This window comes from Linepithema humile, chromosome 1 (assembly GCF_040581485.1).
Source record: "Linepithema humile isolate Giens D197 chromosome 1, Lhum_UNIL_v1.0, whole genome shotgun sequence".
Classification (NCBI taxonomy): Eukaryota; Metazoa; Arthropoda; class Insecta; order Hymenoptera; family Formicidae; genus Linepithema; species Linepithema humile.
This window is the reverse complement of record NC_090128.1, coordinates 37,329,600-37,343,781: the sequence shown is the minus strand read 5'-3', so window position 1 is coordinate 37,343,781 and position 14,182 is coordinate 37,329,600. Positions and strand designations below refer to the sequence as shown.

The following is a 14,182-nucleotide window of genomic DNA, read 5'->3' as shown; positions in this document are numbered from 1 at the left end:
TATATAACACAATTACATAATTTATATTCCAGTTACATAACATTCCAATAATCTATATAACTGTTCTATAACATTTCAGTTACTGTTGTAACGGTTATGTAATATTTTAGTAACATGATATATTCATGTATTATAACTGCAATTTTGTATAAGTGGGAAATTACAACTAACATAAATGTTACATGTAACACACACGTTATATTACTTGTTACATTCAGTTTTATTATGGTAATGTTGCGGTTATACAACTGTGTTTGTTGGGATGGTTCAAATGTAATCTGTTTAACTTAGACGAATTAGAATATTTAAATAAATTTAACTTGTTTTTGAAAAAGTAACATAAGTGTGGAGGAATTAGTGCGTTATTTATACAAGATTTCAAAAAACGGATACGAATTCTCAAAGATAAACATAATATGAGTGTTTTTTTGAAGTTCTTGAGCAATCGGCAGGTAGGTTCCCCGAAATTAAATCTAATGAATTCAAAAAATGAAAAAAAAACGCATCATACTGCTTGCGTAAATTAAAAATTATAGATGTATCAGGCTCTGATGATTGTTAAAATCAATAAATTTGATAGGAGCGTAAAGAGCCAACAGCCAGATATTCGTGCGAAGGTTATCGTGTATTAATTTATAACCATTGAACAATACATTAAAAAACAAACGTTTCAGCCTGTCATCAGGCCTTTATCAATGTTATTACAAAATTCAATAAATACGTAACGCAAAAATTAAATACAAAAACCGAAGTAAAATTGACACAATAAACTGAAGAGTAGTTAAAACCACGTTAAACTGTAATAAAAAAGAGCCAAATGAGAAAATTCCCGTTACAAAATGAGCGCAAACCAAATAAACAGAAAAAAGAAACAATTTTTACATACTTGTGTTAAACATAGTAGAAAGCTCGTCCACACAAGATGGAACGAGGTAGGAGAAAAAACTTAGAACCATATAATGTGATGGTTGAAACCTCAATGTACGTGATAGAATAACGATAAATTCAAGCGATGAAAGATTAGTGAGAGGGCAGTGGAGAAGGGGGGGGGGCGGAAAGAACAAGGAGTATGGAGGGGAGGGTATAAGTACCTAGGAGGGGAAGAAGGAAAATAAAAAAATAATTTATGTATAGTTTTTGGCATCAAATTTGGCTGGGGAAGTTAGATTTTGTCATTCTATGTTTCATATAAAGATTTATTAAATTGTAAACAGTTTCATTAATAGTTTGAGCATTATTATTAAATAAAACATTCTCATTATTGCTGTAAGAAGTGCAAAATGTACTTTTACCGAAATCTATAGAATGCTCATCATATAAAGATGTATCTACATCAATTGCATTACTTATATTATCTAACGCCGCAATATCATCTTCATAATCATGATTAACATCGACAAACCCGGTAAAAAATTTCTCATATATAATCATGTAGCATTTAATAGAGTTATACAATATTTTACATAATTGTGTAAAAATATGTATAATTATACATGACGAAATATAAAACGTTATATATATATATATATATATATATATATATATATATATATATAAATGGAGCGACTGCAGTATAGAATTACATGTAAGTACTTTTTATACATACTTATATATAATGTCCACAATATTTTATATATAATTATATATGAATCTCTGTTAGTCTAATATATGATTATGTATAAGTCTTGCATCATGTATAAACATATATAAGTAAGAAGCAGATTTCAGATATAGTCATACGCAATTGTATATGATTTTGTATAAACGAGAAATTCTGGCTAATTGTGTCACTTTTTCCTTAATTTCACTTAATGCCTTGATTTAAAAATATTTTACTTTTCTAAAAGTTTCTATACCTTTTTCTCATCGCGCGCGTGCATGCAAGAGAGGAATATAAACAAAATAAAATAAAAAAACACTATTTTACATTTATAAGAAATATATGTTATTTATTGTATTTCTAAATAATATGAGAAAAATAAATAACATGAGATATAAATACATTTTATGAATGATACAAATAGTTCGAAAATTAGTGCTTGGGGTATTTAAAGAAGAGATTTTTAAGAAAGAACCTCATCAAGTCACTCTTACTGCCCATACAGCACAGAACATTGCAATTACATTGCAGCAATGTTACAATCTTGCAAGTTGCAATGTAATATTGTTGAGACATTATTGCAACCTGTAATTGTAATATTTCATGAAAATGTGACAGCAACATTCCAGTAACATTGCAATAGCAATATTCGGTAATTGCTAGTTCGTTCGTTTACCGCTATGCGACGCGCATTGCAAAATCTATCTCGTATTTAAGTTTTAGTCATGATGATTATATGAAACTTGCAAAGAGTGGCTAGTAAGATTAAAGACATAGTAATTATATTTATCAGTTTAATTTTTCTGATACGACCTCAACACAGGGAATTCAGATATTGAACTGATTGTTCAAAAATTGGACAGATAAATGTCCGAATAAATAAAAATATATGCAACATTATTTTAAGATTGCAATAACAATGCATTATTGCAAATTCATTACATTGCAATATTACTGTAATCTTTCGTTACAATCTTCCTAAAAGCGGACATTTTAACGTTGCTGCAATCCCACAGCAATGATGCAACAACATTTTGCAGTGAACTTGCAATATTGCAACATTGCGATGAAAGATTGATGCAATGTGTATGCAATCTTTGTGTACTGTATGAGTATATATATATATATATATATATATATATATATATATATATATATATATATGATGTGATGTATGTATGATTATGTACTTTATGTTTGCGCAATAAAAACACAACAAAATAAAACAAGAAAATGTATATTTACTCATACACACCTTTATATAATCATATATAAATATATATATTCATATTCATTTATATATAGGTGTATCTATTTATGTATGGACAAATTCGGTATATAATTTTGTATAATTAGATATGTACTATTTTTGTCTAATTATGTATGAGAAATTTTTTACCGGGAAATAATTAGATTCATAAATTTTATTGTCAGATATCTCATCTGTACAAATATCGCTACTTCTGCTTAAATAATTATTCTCACGGCTTATATTCAAAGATTGTGTAAAATTTTGTTCCGTTTTATTTGTTTCCGTTTCATTAGTATCATTGTCACCTTCATCCATACAAGGAATTGATAATGCAATTTTTTTATCCCATCGTTGACGGTTTCTAACAGGAATCTATTTGCATAAAAATTTCAAATATATTTTAATGTTTATCTTTCATATATAATAATCATATAGAAAATATAAAAATAATTTTCATACATACCGAGACATTTATATTTTCTTCCCATAATTTATATCTTTTTCGTGGAAATATATATTCACACACATTGGCCATTTCTTACTCCAATTTTCTACTGCTAATTTTACATTGTTTTACACTGTCCATCTGGGGCTCTTCAAATTAATAGCGTTAAATGATTTCTTGCGTGTACTATTATTATAATTTTCTATCGTGTGGAAATCTAAGCTTAAAATGACAAGTATTGACATGTATTGAAATAAGACAGAATCACGCGCTGGCGTAAACAATCGAAAACCGCGAACGCAGACGCAGAGCGGCGCAGGCATGTGTACACGGTTCTCGATTGAGTAATATGCTGCGCATTAATTTTTTCTCAACAGTCTTACCACTTCTACCATTTGTTAGAAAGATATGTGTACATAATATTATATGTTTTTATTCATTATCACTGCTGGAAACATAGCCAAGAGTAGACTAAATCGCAAAGTGTAATATAACGATACGGCACATAGTGTGTGAGACTATCTCGACCTTTTTAATATTTTGTGAAAATTATTTGTTGAAAATGTTTCTTTTGTACTGTGCTAGTGACAATTCCCACTGTTTAGTAGAAAATGAGAATGTTATTTATGATGAAGAAAATATTAAGAAAGGTGATGAAGTGATATTTACTTATAATAATAAAGAATATACTGGAAGAGTAATAGATCATTCAGGTAAGGTTAAATTATAATATACATCTATTGTGTAGAAATTGTTATTCACTATAAATAACTCAATTACAACGCTCAAAAATGCTTTTATTGATAAAGAAATTTTATAGATTAGAAAATGATTTCATTATATTGTGTGCAATTTTTAATAACTTTTAAAAAATTATTGCAGATAATAAATGTTATATGGAAAAACGTCTCAATATGTTTAAATTGGAAAAAGCTAAAAAAAATAAAGAATTAAATAAAAGAGAAATGTCTCTTCGCAAAAAAAAGGAAGTAAAATCATTGTACTCTTCATCTATAACACCAAAAGCAGCTAATACTAAAAGCAAAAATAATACTAAAAAGGTAAATTATAATTTTTTTTAATACATATTTTTTTCATATTGTTTATATTGTTATTTATAAATTGTCTATTGAAATCTTAGGTCTTAAAAGAAATACAGAAGACATCAAATTCTGCAGTTTTTGATGTACTGAATAAATATACTAATTCAGAATTGCCTGATAATAATGTTATTAACAATAATCATATTGTTAACAGTACGATTGATTTATCAAGTTCAAGTACAATGATTGATGATTACAATGTTTCGCAAGATAATAAAAAAATGGTATTTCAAAAATGCATAATTTAAATCAGAATATTATTTCAATCAATAATAATATGAATTAAATATGATTTAAAATACCTTTGCAGGATCATAGTCCAACAAAGAAAGAATTGAAAAAAATGCTTTTTGAAACTAGAAAAGAGTTAAAAAAAAGATCTTGTAAGTTTGTTGTTAAAATTTATATTATAGTATAACATAAATTATATAAGTTATGTTAATATTATCATTTCACTATTACGTACACTATTATAGTTCATTTCATTATGTATAATGTATACATAATAGAATATATCTGTTTCTAGTTTTAAAGGAGATTGATAAAGATTCCTGTCAATTAACTTCGTCAGAGAACATTAATGATCTTGAAATGGATATAGAAGACTCACGATCCGAAATCATAAATCCTTTAGAGAATGTTGATGATAATATAAATCCTTTGGAGAATGCTGATGATAGTATAAATCCTTTAGAGAATGTTGATGATAATATAGAAAATCTTAAGGATAATGATAGTGAAATAGAACAATTTGAAGCTATAGATACTCAGTTATATGGAAAAAACTTCGAGGCTAAGGTAAATATTCTAATGCTCGGTTTATCAATATAGATTAACTTTAATCTCATTAGTTTAACTTTCTTCATCTTTTTCTAGTTCAAAGAATTAGAAAAAGATGAAGAGCAAGTTAAACTAAGATTATATAGTTAATCTACGTTGATGAAATCGGGCATAAATGGGATTATTTATTGTACAGTAAATATTAATTTAATTTTTAATTGAATTTCATGATTAATAAATGCAAAATCATACTGTAAATTATTAAACATAAGAAAATTGATTGCAGATGGTACACTTAAAGGATAATTTCTATTGTAGAAATATAATATATTATGCAGCAATAGGGAATTCTCATAGATCATCGCAGACAGCTAGAAGACTTTTAACGGGAGTGTTTAAAAAGGAAACATTAATTAATTGTACTCTGACTGGACAAACTCCTAGATCACAAGGAAAAGACCGACAAAATCTTAAAATCTCATATTTACATCCTTTTGCAATTAAAGCAATAGTTGGTAAGTAATAATTTTTTACATTATTATAATCTTAATAAATTACAATAAATAGAAATTTTTATTATAAAAAAGTTTGTAATAGATTTTTAAATTCATAAAATTACATTTTCAGATTTTTCTATTGAGTACGGGGCCAAACATGGTTGGATCATACAAACAAAAAAGATTTACATCGAGCTATAACACAAAGGATTGGAGAAATAAAAAGAGAAGCAAGAAATAATGAGTAAAGAGAGTAACCTCGTTTTTACACAATTTTTTTATCGTTTACGTAGATATTTCAGTTTTTTTTTTTTTTTTTCAAATTTATAAAAGCACTTGATTATTAATTTTATTTGAATTTTTTTTCATGTAATATATATTTAAAAGCATAATATATTGACTATAAATGGAACTTTAAAATACTAAGAAGAATACGAGTTTCAAATTTATTAAATAATATAGTTTTTGTTTCGTTTTGACTCTATTATTGTATACGTTTCAAAAGGTCTGCGCTATATTCTCTTCGCGTGTATGACAAAGTGCTTTCTACATTCATCACATTACACATGTTTGCAATACATGAAAAAAGATTAATCTCTCTATTGCAAATTATAATAATAATGTTGATTTATTTTATTTCTTTTATTGAAAAATTTAAGTATTCTGAATATTGTTTTATATATATAAGTATATTTTATATATGAGATTGTTTTTATAAATTAATAAATATTATAAATAAATAATCTATTCGTAAAAATATATCGTCCCTCTTATGCAATCTAATCTCTGATAAGTCTCCCTTATGCAAATCTAATCTTTGATGAGTCTATTTTTGTAGTAAATAAAAAAATCAAAATACTTTCCCTTAATGTCAAAACCATAAATGTGCAAATTTTTTTAACCTCGTTTTTTTTTTATAAAATTTATTTTATGCTACTTGATTTTGTATTTACAGAGTTTCAGAGTCTAAGATACCATAGAAGTACCTAAGATCTAAAGTATTCTAGGTATTCTTTAAAACTATATAAATACTAAATCAAGTAGCATAAAATAATTTCACAAAAAAAAACAATGTTGAAAAAAATATGCACATTCATAGTTTTGGCATGAGAGGGACGATATTTTGGTTTTTTTAATTTACTACAAAAATAAACCCATCAAAGATTAGATCTAATTATAATTGTAAAAATATATAATTGTATCTAATCATAGATATATATGAAGTATGCATAATACGATCTAATTATATATAATTAAAAACAATTTCATCTGTTTATATGTAATTAGATCAGGTCAAAATCCATACATAATTATATCTACAAAATTATATATAATTATATATAACTGGATATAAACTTTTTTTCCCGGGTTTTAACTGCTCTTTTTAAACACTTTGGAAAAACTCTGGTACACGCTCGCACGGCCGAAAGAATACTCTTTTGCTCCGCTCGTCTTCGTAGCTCTCTTTACTCTGTAGCTCCGAATTAACTGCTGCGATTTGTCCCTTCTTTCTAATAGATGGCATTAATCGCTAATACACAGGTGGCCTACCGACGCTTGTCGCGAATGGTCTCACCATATATATATATATATATATATATATATATATATATATACAGTGTGTCCCAAAAGTTCGGCAACGGTCAAATATATCGTAAAATATGAATTTTCTTGAAAAATGTTTTATACAAAAGTTGTAGAATATTAAGTGACGCATTAAATAGTAGTATTAGTATAATCCTAGATGGCGCCACTGCGGTCAGGTAAAAGTCATCTTAAATTTTTCAAATGGAACACCCTACTTTTTATTTCACATTCTTGTAGCTGACGTTGAGACGTTTCCAAAACACTGGTTACAAAACACCTTTTTTCCACAAAAACTTTCCGAGTTATGGGATTCAATATTTACAGTACCGCTGGCATTGGCATTACCCAAGGTGTACCACGTGGGGGTTGCCCAGTCGGATTTACACCTCTTGTGTGTACAACGTGTGCGTGTTTGTGTGCGTGTGCGTGTGCGTGTGCGTGTGTGTGAGTGTAAGTGTGAACAAAAATAGGGCTCAAAATGTAGTTGGTGACGCTTTTAATAACGTTTGGTTCCAACAGGATGGTGCACCACCTCACTTTGGCATAAACGTCCGTCGATTCCTAAATGATACATTTCCAAGAAAATGGATTGGCAGAAGAGGTACAATTGAATGGCCACCTAGATCCTGATTTGAATCCATTGGATTATTTTTTTTGGGGTCATTTAAAAAATTTGGTGTTTGCAACAAAACCTACGAATTTAAATGAATTAAGAAATCGCATTTTAGATACTGTAGCATTAATAACCCCGGAAAACTTGCAAAATGTTCGGTGCAATTTTTATGAACGTTTGGCACATTGTCAAACCGTTCATGGCCGTCAATTTGAACATCTTCAAAATTAAATCAACATTAATACATAGAGGGTTTGGAGTCTCTAAACACTACGGAAGTGACGAACCGTAGGGTCCCTATTTTTGTTCACACTCACGCACGCACGCATGTTCGCACGCACGCACGCACGCGAAGAAAACACATTGTTGCTTTTAAGAAAAAATATGTAATTTGCAACATGCAGCTGTATATTTTTTTTTAAAAGCAACTATGTGTTTTTTTTATATCAATTGATTTGTCTCATTATTTTATGCATAAAAGTATTAAGGTAAGATTTCCGAAAATTGAATGTTTTACAAGATATTTTGTATTTTATGTCAAAATGCTGTAACTTTCAAGCCTTATAACTCGAAAAGTACTTAATGAAAAATAACTTTATTATAATGTTTTGAAAAGCTCTTGACACCAGCTATTAGATTTTGGAATCAAAAATAGGGGTTTCTATTTAAAAAATTTGATTTGACCTTGAAATGACCTTGAAGGTCACGGGCAAGGCCAAATCTAAGGTCACCATCGGATTGCCCGAAAAAAATCCTACAACTTTTGTTGAGGTCATTTTCCTCTGTGATGCGTATTTTTCAAATTATCCAGCCGTCTCGGAACTTTTGACACACGCTGTATATTTCTCTTTGAGTAGGAAGTACTTATAATTATAATACTGTAGTTTACAAACGTCGTAGTTTACACATTTGTCCAGATATGCATGCATACGTTTTTGTTATCTTGTTTCTTTAACATACTTTTCTTGTTCCCACTCCGAGCAAAAAAACAAATTAGTTCATGTAACCATCAGTTTATATCGTTACAATAATTGCTTGTTATACTATCGTGTTACGTCTACTAGCAACGCAGTTTGTACTGAACCATCAGTGCGATGTGTTTGCCTTGAACCACTGCTCATCCAATTGTAGCAGTTACGCAGTTAAACATTTTCTCAAGTGTGTTTTATAATAAATTATCTTCTTTGGTGGCAACGAAGAAAAGAACAGCAAGCAAAAGAGAGAAGATATACACACAAGTACGTATCACTGTTGATATTGTTAATTGAAATGCCATTTCCACAAATTTACTGCTGAATTTAATGTCGACTGCGATCAAAGTTCTCTTAAGTTAGCAGGACCAAATCAGCCAAATAGAATGCTACTTAGTGGATTATTTACAAAATAGCACTTATACAAAATAAGTACTATTTTGTACCATTAAAATTAATTTTGTATTCATGCAACTTAAAAAAAAAAAAAAAAACGTGGCGCTGTTAACTTAATATAAAGCTAGCAGAATAAATAACATAAAAAAACTGAAAATAAAAGTAGATACAATTACTGAAGTTGTATTAATTTGTATCACCTAAAAATGTTTGTACTAAATGCGTAATTATTATGATTCTATTATGAGTCATATTTTAGAAGAACATGGACAAAAGTATTAAAATAGTATAACTGTATCTACTTTTATTTTCTTTTTTTAAATTTTTTTATTCTGCTAGCTTTATATTAACGGGACCAGTTTTCTTGGTATAGGAAAGATTTTTTCTTGGTATAAAATGATACAAAATGAGTAGTATAAATAATTCAATAAATGCCATTCAATTCTATTGATTTAAATCGTAAATAATCTGAGAAAAAAAGATCTTGTTCTTGAGGGTTGTTGAAATGGGAGTTATTTTTAGATAATAGATATTTTTAATTTGTTTTAAGTGATACAAATTAATACCTACAAAGTCAATACTAATTGCTTCCGTTTTTGTTTTCTCTTTTTCTTTTGATCTTCCTAGCTTCATATTAAGTTAGTAGCCACGATTTTTTTTTAAATGACACGGGGTACAACATTATTTTTAGTGGTTCAAAATAGTACAAAATAAGTACTAAATAATCCACTACGTCGCATTCGATTTTGTTGATTTGATTCTGCTAGCTTGAGAGAGTTGATTGTAGACGTAGAAAACGTAATTATGAACGTCTGCTTAAAATTATTTTTCGGATCGGTAGTTATTAGTGGCATGTCAACTGCGAATTGTGTCATATTTGTAGGTAGGTAATTATGGATCGTTGGCTTGGCAAAACCGCGGTTGTTACTGGCGCTGGATCCGGTATGGGCAAAGCAATTACACATGCTCTTCTGCGAAACGGAGTAAACGTGACTGCTTTGGATATCGAGAAAGAAAGATTGGCGAAGCTCGATGAAGAATGTAAACGAGATCGTACTTTGGCTAAGCTACATTCCATATGCTGCGATGTAAGTATCGAGAATGAGATTGATAAGGCATTCTCGACGATTGAGTCATTGGGCGGTGTGGACATCATGATCAATTGTGCTGGCGTCTGTTATTATACACGCATAATTGGTACGTCACGTCTGTGCTAAATAAGTATTATATTTATACGCTTTTATCTACAACGAGCATATAATCTTTTTTCCACAATTAATTGTAGAACTTTTTCGATAAACAAAATGTTAACAATATAGGCAGATCGACAACCAATTTGGTCAAATTCGTCTTACCAAACCACATTTAACTATCTGAGATAACAAACGATATATATTTTATCTCAGAATCAATCACGCAATGAATCGGTTTGAAGATAATTTGTAATGATGTATAATTTGTATGTTTATGCACGAGATAATTATCATTTTAAAAAATAAGAGCATACAATGGCACATATTAATATGATATATACATTTTTGTACGTTTATTGTTTCGGATTTTGGAAAAATTTTTGAATTAAAATCTCATGTGATTCAGTTTCTAATCCAGTTTTAAGCGGAGTGTTATTAAAATCGCTCAAACACACAGTAGTCTCTTAACGTGGAAGATATTATCGCGGAAAAAGGAGAGGGCTTTTATACTTTTATATACAATGTACAGTTCGCGATGACAACTGTGTATTTTTATCAATAGTGGGAAGCTTCAATTTTCTTTTGTTGTTAACACATTTTAAAGAATTCCATAAATTACACTTGCAGATAGTCAAAGGAAAACATTTGAAAAGCTGCTAAATATTAATGTGCTCACATATGCTGTGTGTATGAATAAGGCCGTTAATTCGATGCGGCAGCGAAATGTTGAAGGGCATATTTTCAATATTAACAGGTATCATTATTTATATGAATTGTTCGTTAACTGCTATATTGCCGAGTTCCACGAAAAGTTTTCGAATAAATAAATTATTTCTGAAACAAGTGTTTTTTCTATGCTGAAGAGAAAAGATAGAAATATTTTTTTAAAACATTTGATAATTTAATGAGCAATTTGACGTAGACAGTTTTTTGATGTGCAGTGTTCTAGCTCACAATATTCCTATGAAAGGTTTATTAGATAAAGATGGTTACAATGGATTTAATATTTATTGTGCCACTAAGCACGCCTCTCGCGTTTTGACTACCGCAGTACGACGAGAGATAGCAACCGTTCAAGCTCCTATTCGAGTTACAGTAAGTTGCGATCATTTAAATCCATTTTTATTTTTTACCTGATTTGCTACAGTTATAAACAATAAGAATTTATTATAATTATTATCAATAATAAATGCATATTCTGCAGACCCCCGTATAACACGGGTTCGTGTAACACGGATTCGTATAGCACGATAGAAAATTGTGACAGTGCTCTTATAACACGGTAAAACAGATTCGTATAACACGGAAAAAAAGTTTACATTTTCACATTCGAATTTCTCCGTATAAAAGCTACATCTTTAATATTTATTTTACGTTCTTTATAATAAACCTTTACATCTTTTATAAATATGCATTTTCATATGCATACATAATCCATATATTGCACATCCGCAAGAAAAGTGACATAAGTTAAAAAAACAAAATTGTTTATTTACACGGATTTACGCGGAAAGTATTTGAATTCAACTTCTATCACTTTTCTTGATTGAAATCGATATATTTAAAACACAATCCGCACATAAAACAAAATTCGAAAAATTTCGACACTTTTTTTGCGAGTTACGATATGTATAACCTGTGTGACTCGTATAACATGATTTTATATAACATATCCCCCATGTTATACGGTGGTCTACTGTACATATATATTATTCTATTTAGATAATATAATTTAATTTATACATGTATATTTATATAATTATACGTAATATATAACAAAAATTGATGATTTCTACGATTTTAATTATTTGTCTTTTCAGAGTATTAGCCCTGGTTTAGTGAAAACTAATATAACTCAGCATGCGAAAGAACTGTATGATTTGTTCGATAAAATGCAATGTATTGAACCAGAAGATGTGGCGAATGCGCTCATTTATGTTCTTGGAACACGACCGGAAGTTCAGGTTCAAATTATTAATACATTTTCTTTCTATAATATAAAAGTATAGGAAAATCATTGTGCACGTTGTTTAATTTCAGATTACGGAGCTTACCATCCAACCTACCTTGGAAGCAATATGAACATTTTCAACAAGATGCTTATCTTATCGCATCAACAATTTGATGAAAAACTTACGTCAATAATGGAATAAGAAACTTGGGATTGTAAATTAAGTTTACGCATATGTTTTGGATTGCATGGAAATAAAATTTTTATATCTAATTTGCTAATATTATTTATATTCTTCTTAAGGGAGAAATCTCATTTTTCTGGTCAAAAAAATTGATTATTTTTTTAACGGAATCTTTTAGTTTAAGACAGGGCTTAAAATTATTTCATCTTTTCGGCCGATTCTCGTGGTATACACTTCCTTTCCTCTCCTTACCGCGCGCGCGGCAGCCGCTAGGGCTAGTGCCGCCGAGCGTTAGGAGCGGCGCTATCCGATAAATGTTGGGTTCTTCTCCCTTGATCATTAAAAGTTAAAAAAATTTATTAAAAATATTTTTCTCATTTTTAAATTTATTGTGTAAAAATATTTCAATAGATTTCCACGTTACCTATGCGGTACTATTGCTATTGAGGAAAACAATATTTTTAATAAATTTTTTTAACATTAATCGGATAGCGTCGCTCCTAACGCTCGGCGGCGCTGGTCCTAGCGGCTGTCGCGCGGGCGGTAAGGAGAGGAAAGAAGGCGTATACCACGAGAATCGGCCGAAAAGATGAAATAATTCCGAGCCTTGGTTTAAGAAGATGCTGGAGTTACCGGCCGGACATTATATTTTTTCAAACAAGAATATCTTTTTATTGGTTGCATAGAATTGTAAATTCTTTTGCAGGATTAAAGTGTACAGAAAGACGGAATTCGGACTGCTCGACTTCATTCGGAAAAAAAGAATTAACAACAAAATTTGTTTCTATTCATTAATTTCTATTCTGCTCTTAGGATAACATATTGTATAGGGCTATCTATTTTCGTTTTTTATAAAAGTTCAACAGTTTTAAGACGCTGAATAAGAGCAGCCCGAATTGCGGACTGCAGAATAGAATGTTATGGAACCATTAAAATTGGGCTGAAAAGTCTAATGTAAAAAATATTCTTGTCCGACTATTTTTACATACGTGTGCGTCCAATATCGGTATAACAGACGAAAAAACAGCAATAAATTAGTTCCCGGATAATATTAGAGAGGCGCTATATAGTTCTCAGTGCTATCTGTCATATACATCAGAACATGGTATAAATACAAGGGTATGCTCATCTCGTATTCACTCACTGCGCAGTCAAAGTGTGACGTCACACTCGGGGCCAATCAGACCATCCGAACGGTTCGACTAAACATGGTGATCCTCAGTGCTTGACGTTTATGTTCGGAAACGCATGATTGAGTGAAATCTTTTCAGTGAAAACGTAACCGATAAAAATGTTAATATCTAAGAAAAAAATACTAATACCTTAACGAAAAAGATTAATATTTTTATGTTAATTTTGTATTTAATTTTTCTATATAGAGTTTATAATGTTTATTTATAATATACTTTATTACAGGATATTTATTAGTTCATAAAATATTACTTCAAAATAGATTTTTTTCTGCAAATTTGAAATCAAAATAATATATTTGACGAGAATGCTGCTAATATAAGCTGCTTGGAAACAGTAGTTTTAAATTTACCGCTTATCTGTGACGTCACACTTTGACAATTTTGATTGGTCGCGTGCGCAAGAGCATACCCTTGTCT

General features: G+C 29.6%; 2 protein-coding genes and 2 long non-coding RNA genes across 5 annotated transcripts; 2 read left to right on the top strand and 2 right to left on the bottom strand.

The window, feature by feature from the left end:
- Positions 1 to 130: 130 nt before the first annotated feature.
- Positions 131 to 1,179, bottom strand: LOC136997404 (uncharacterized). The gene is made up of 2 exons (XR_010888167.1): positions 887 to 1,179; positions 131 to 797 (listed from the first exon to the last, which is right to left on the bottom strand). It is a non-coding gene; the product is annotated as an uncharacterized lncRNA (long non-coding RNA).
- A 1,534-nt stretch (positions 1,180 to 2,713) lies between these two features.
- LOC136997403 (uncharacterized) lies at positions 2,714 to 3,833 on the bottom strand. The gene is made up of 2 exons (XR_010888166.1): positions 3,316 to 3,833; positions 2,714 to 3,224 (listed from the first exon to the last, which is right to left on the bottom strand). It is a non-coding gene; the product is annotated as an uncharacterized lncRNA (long non-coding RNA).
- A 1,158-nt stretch (positions 3,834 to 4,991) lies between these two features.
- LOC136997450 (uncharacterized) lies at positions 4,992 to 7,261 on the top strand. The gene is made up of 3 exons (XM_067348237.1): positions 4,992 to 5,198; positions 5,467 to 5,695; positions 5,808 to 7,261. Exons 1-3 carry the CDS (start codon positions 4,992 to 4,994, stop codon positions 5,876 to 5,878), a joined length of 507 nt encoding a protein of 168 aa, XP_067204338.1. The 3' UTR covers positions 5,879 to 7,261.
- A 1,666-nt stretch (positions 7,262 to 8,927) lies between these two features.
- LOC136997397 (farnesol dehydrogenase-like) lies at positions 8,928 to 12,661 on the top strand. 2 transcript variants are annotated; one of them, XM_067348108.1, is made up of 6 exons: positions 8,928 to 9,115; positions 10,128 to 10,441; positions 11,065 to 11,191; positions 11,364 to 11,532; positions 12,258 to 12,401; positions 12,478 to 12,661. In XM_067348108.1, the coding sequence occupies exons 2-6, from the start codon at positions 10,138 to 10,140 to the stop codon at positions 12,517 to 12,519; spliced, it is 786 nt and encodes a 261-aa protein (XP_067204209.1). In that variant the 5' UTR covers positions 8,928 to 9,115; positions 10,128 to 10,137; the 3' UTR covers positions 12,520 to 12,661. The 2 variants fall into 2 exon arrangements, with proteins under 2 accessions (XP_067204209.1, XP_067204210.1); XM_067348109.1 differs by having other exon boundaries at positions 8,930 to 9,115; positions 11,379 to 11,532.
- Positions 12,662 to 14,182: the final 1,521 nt, after the last annotated feature.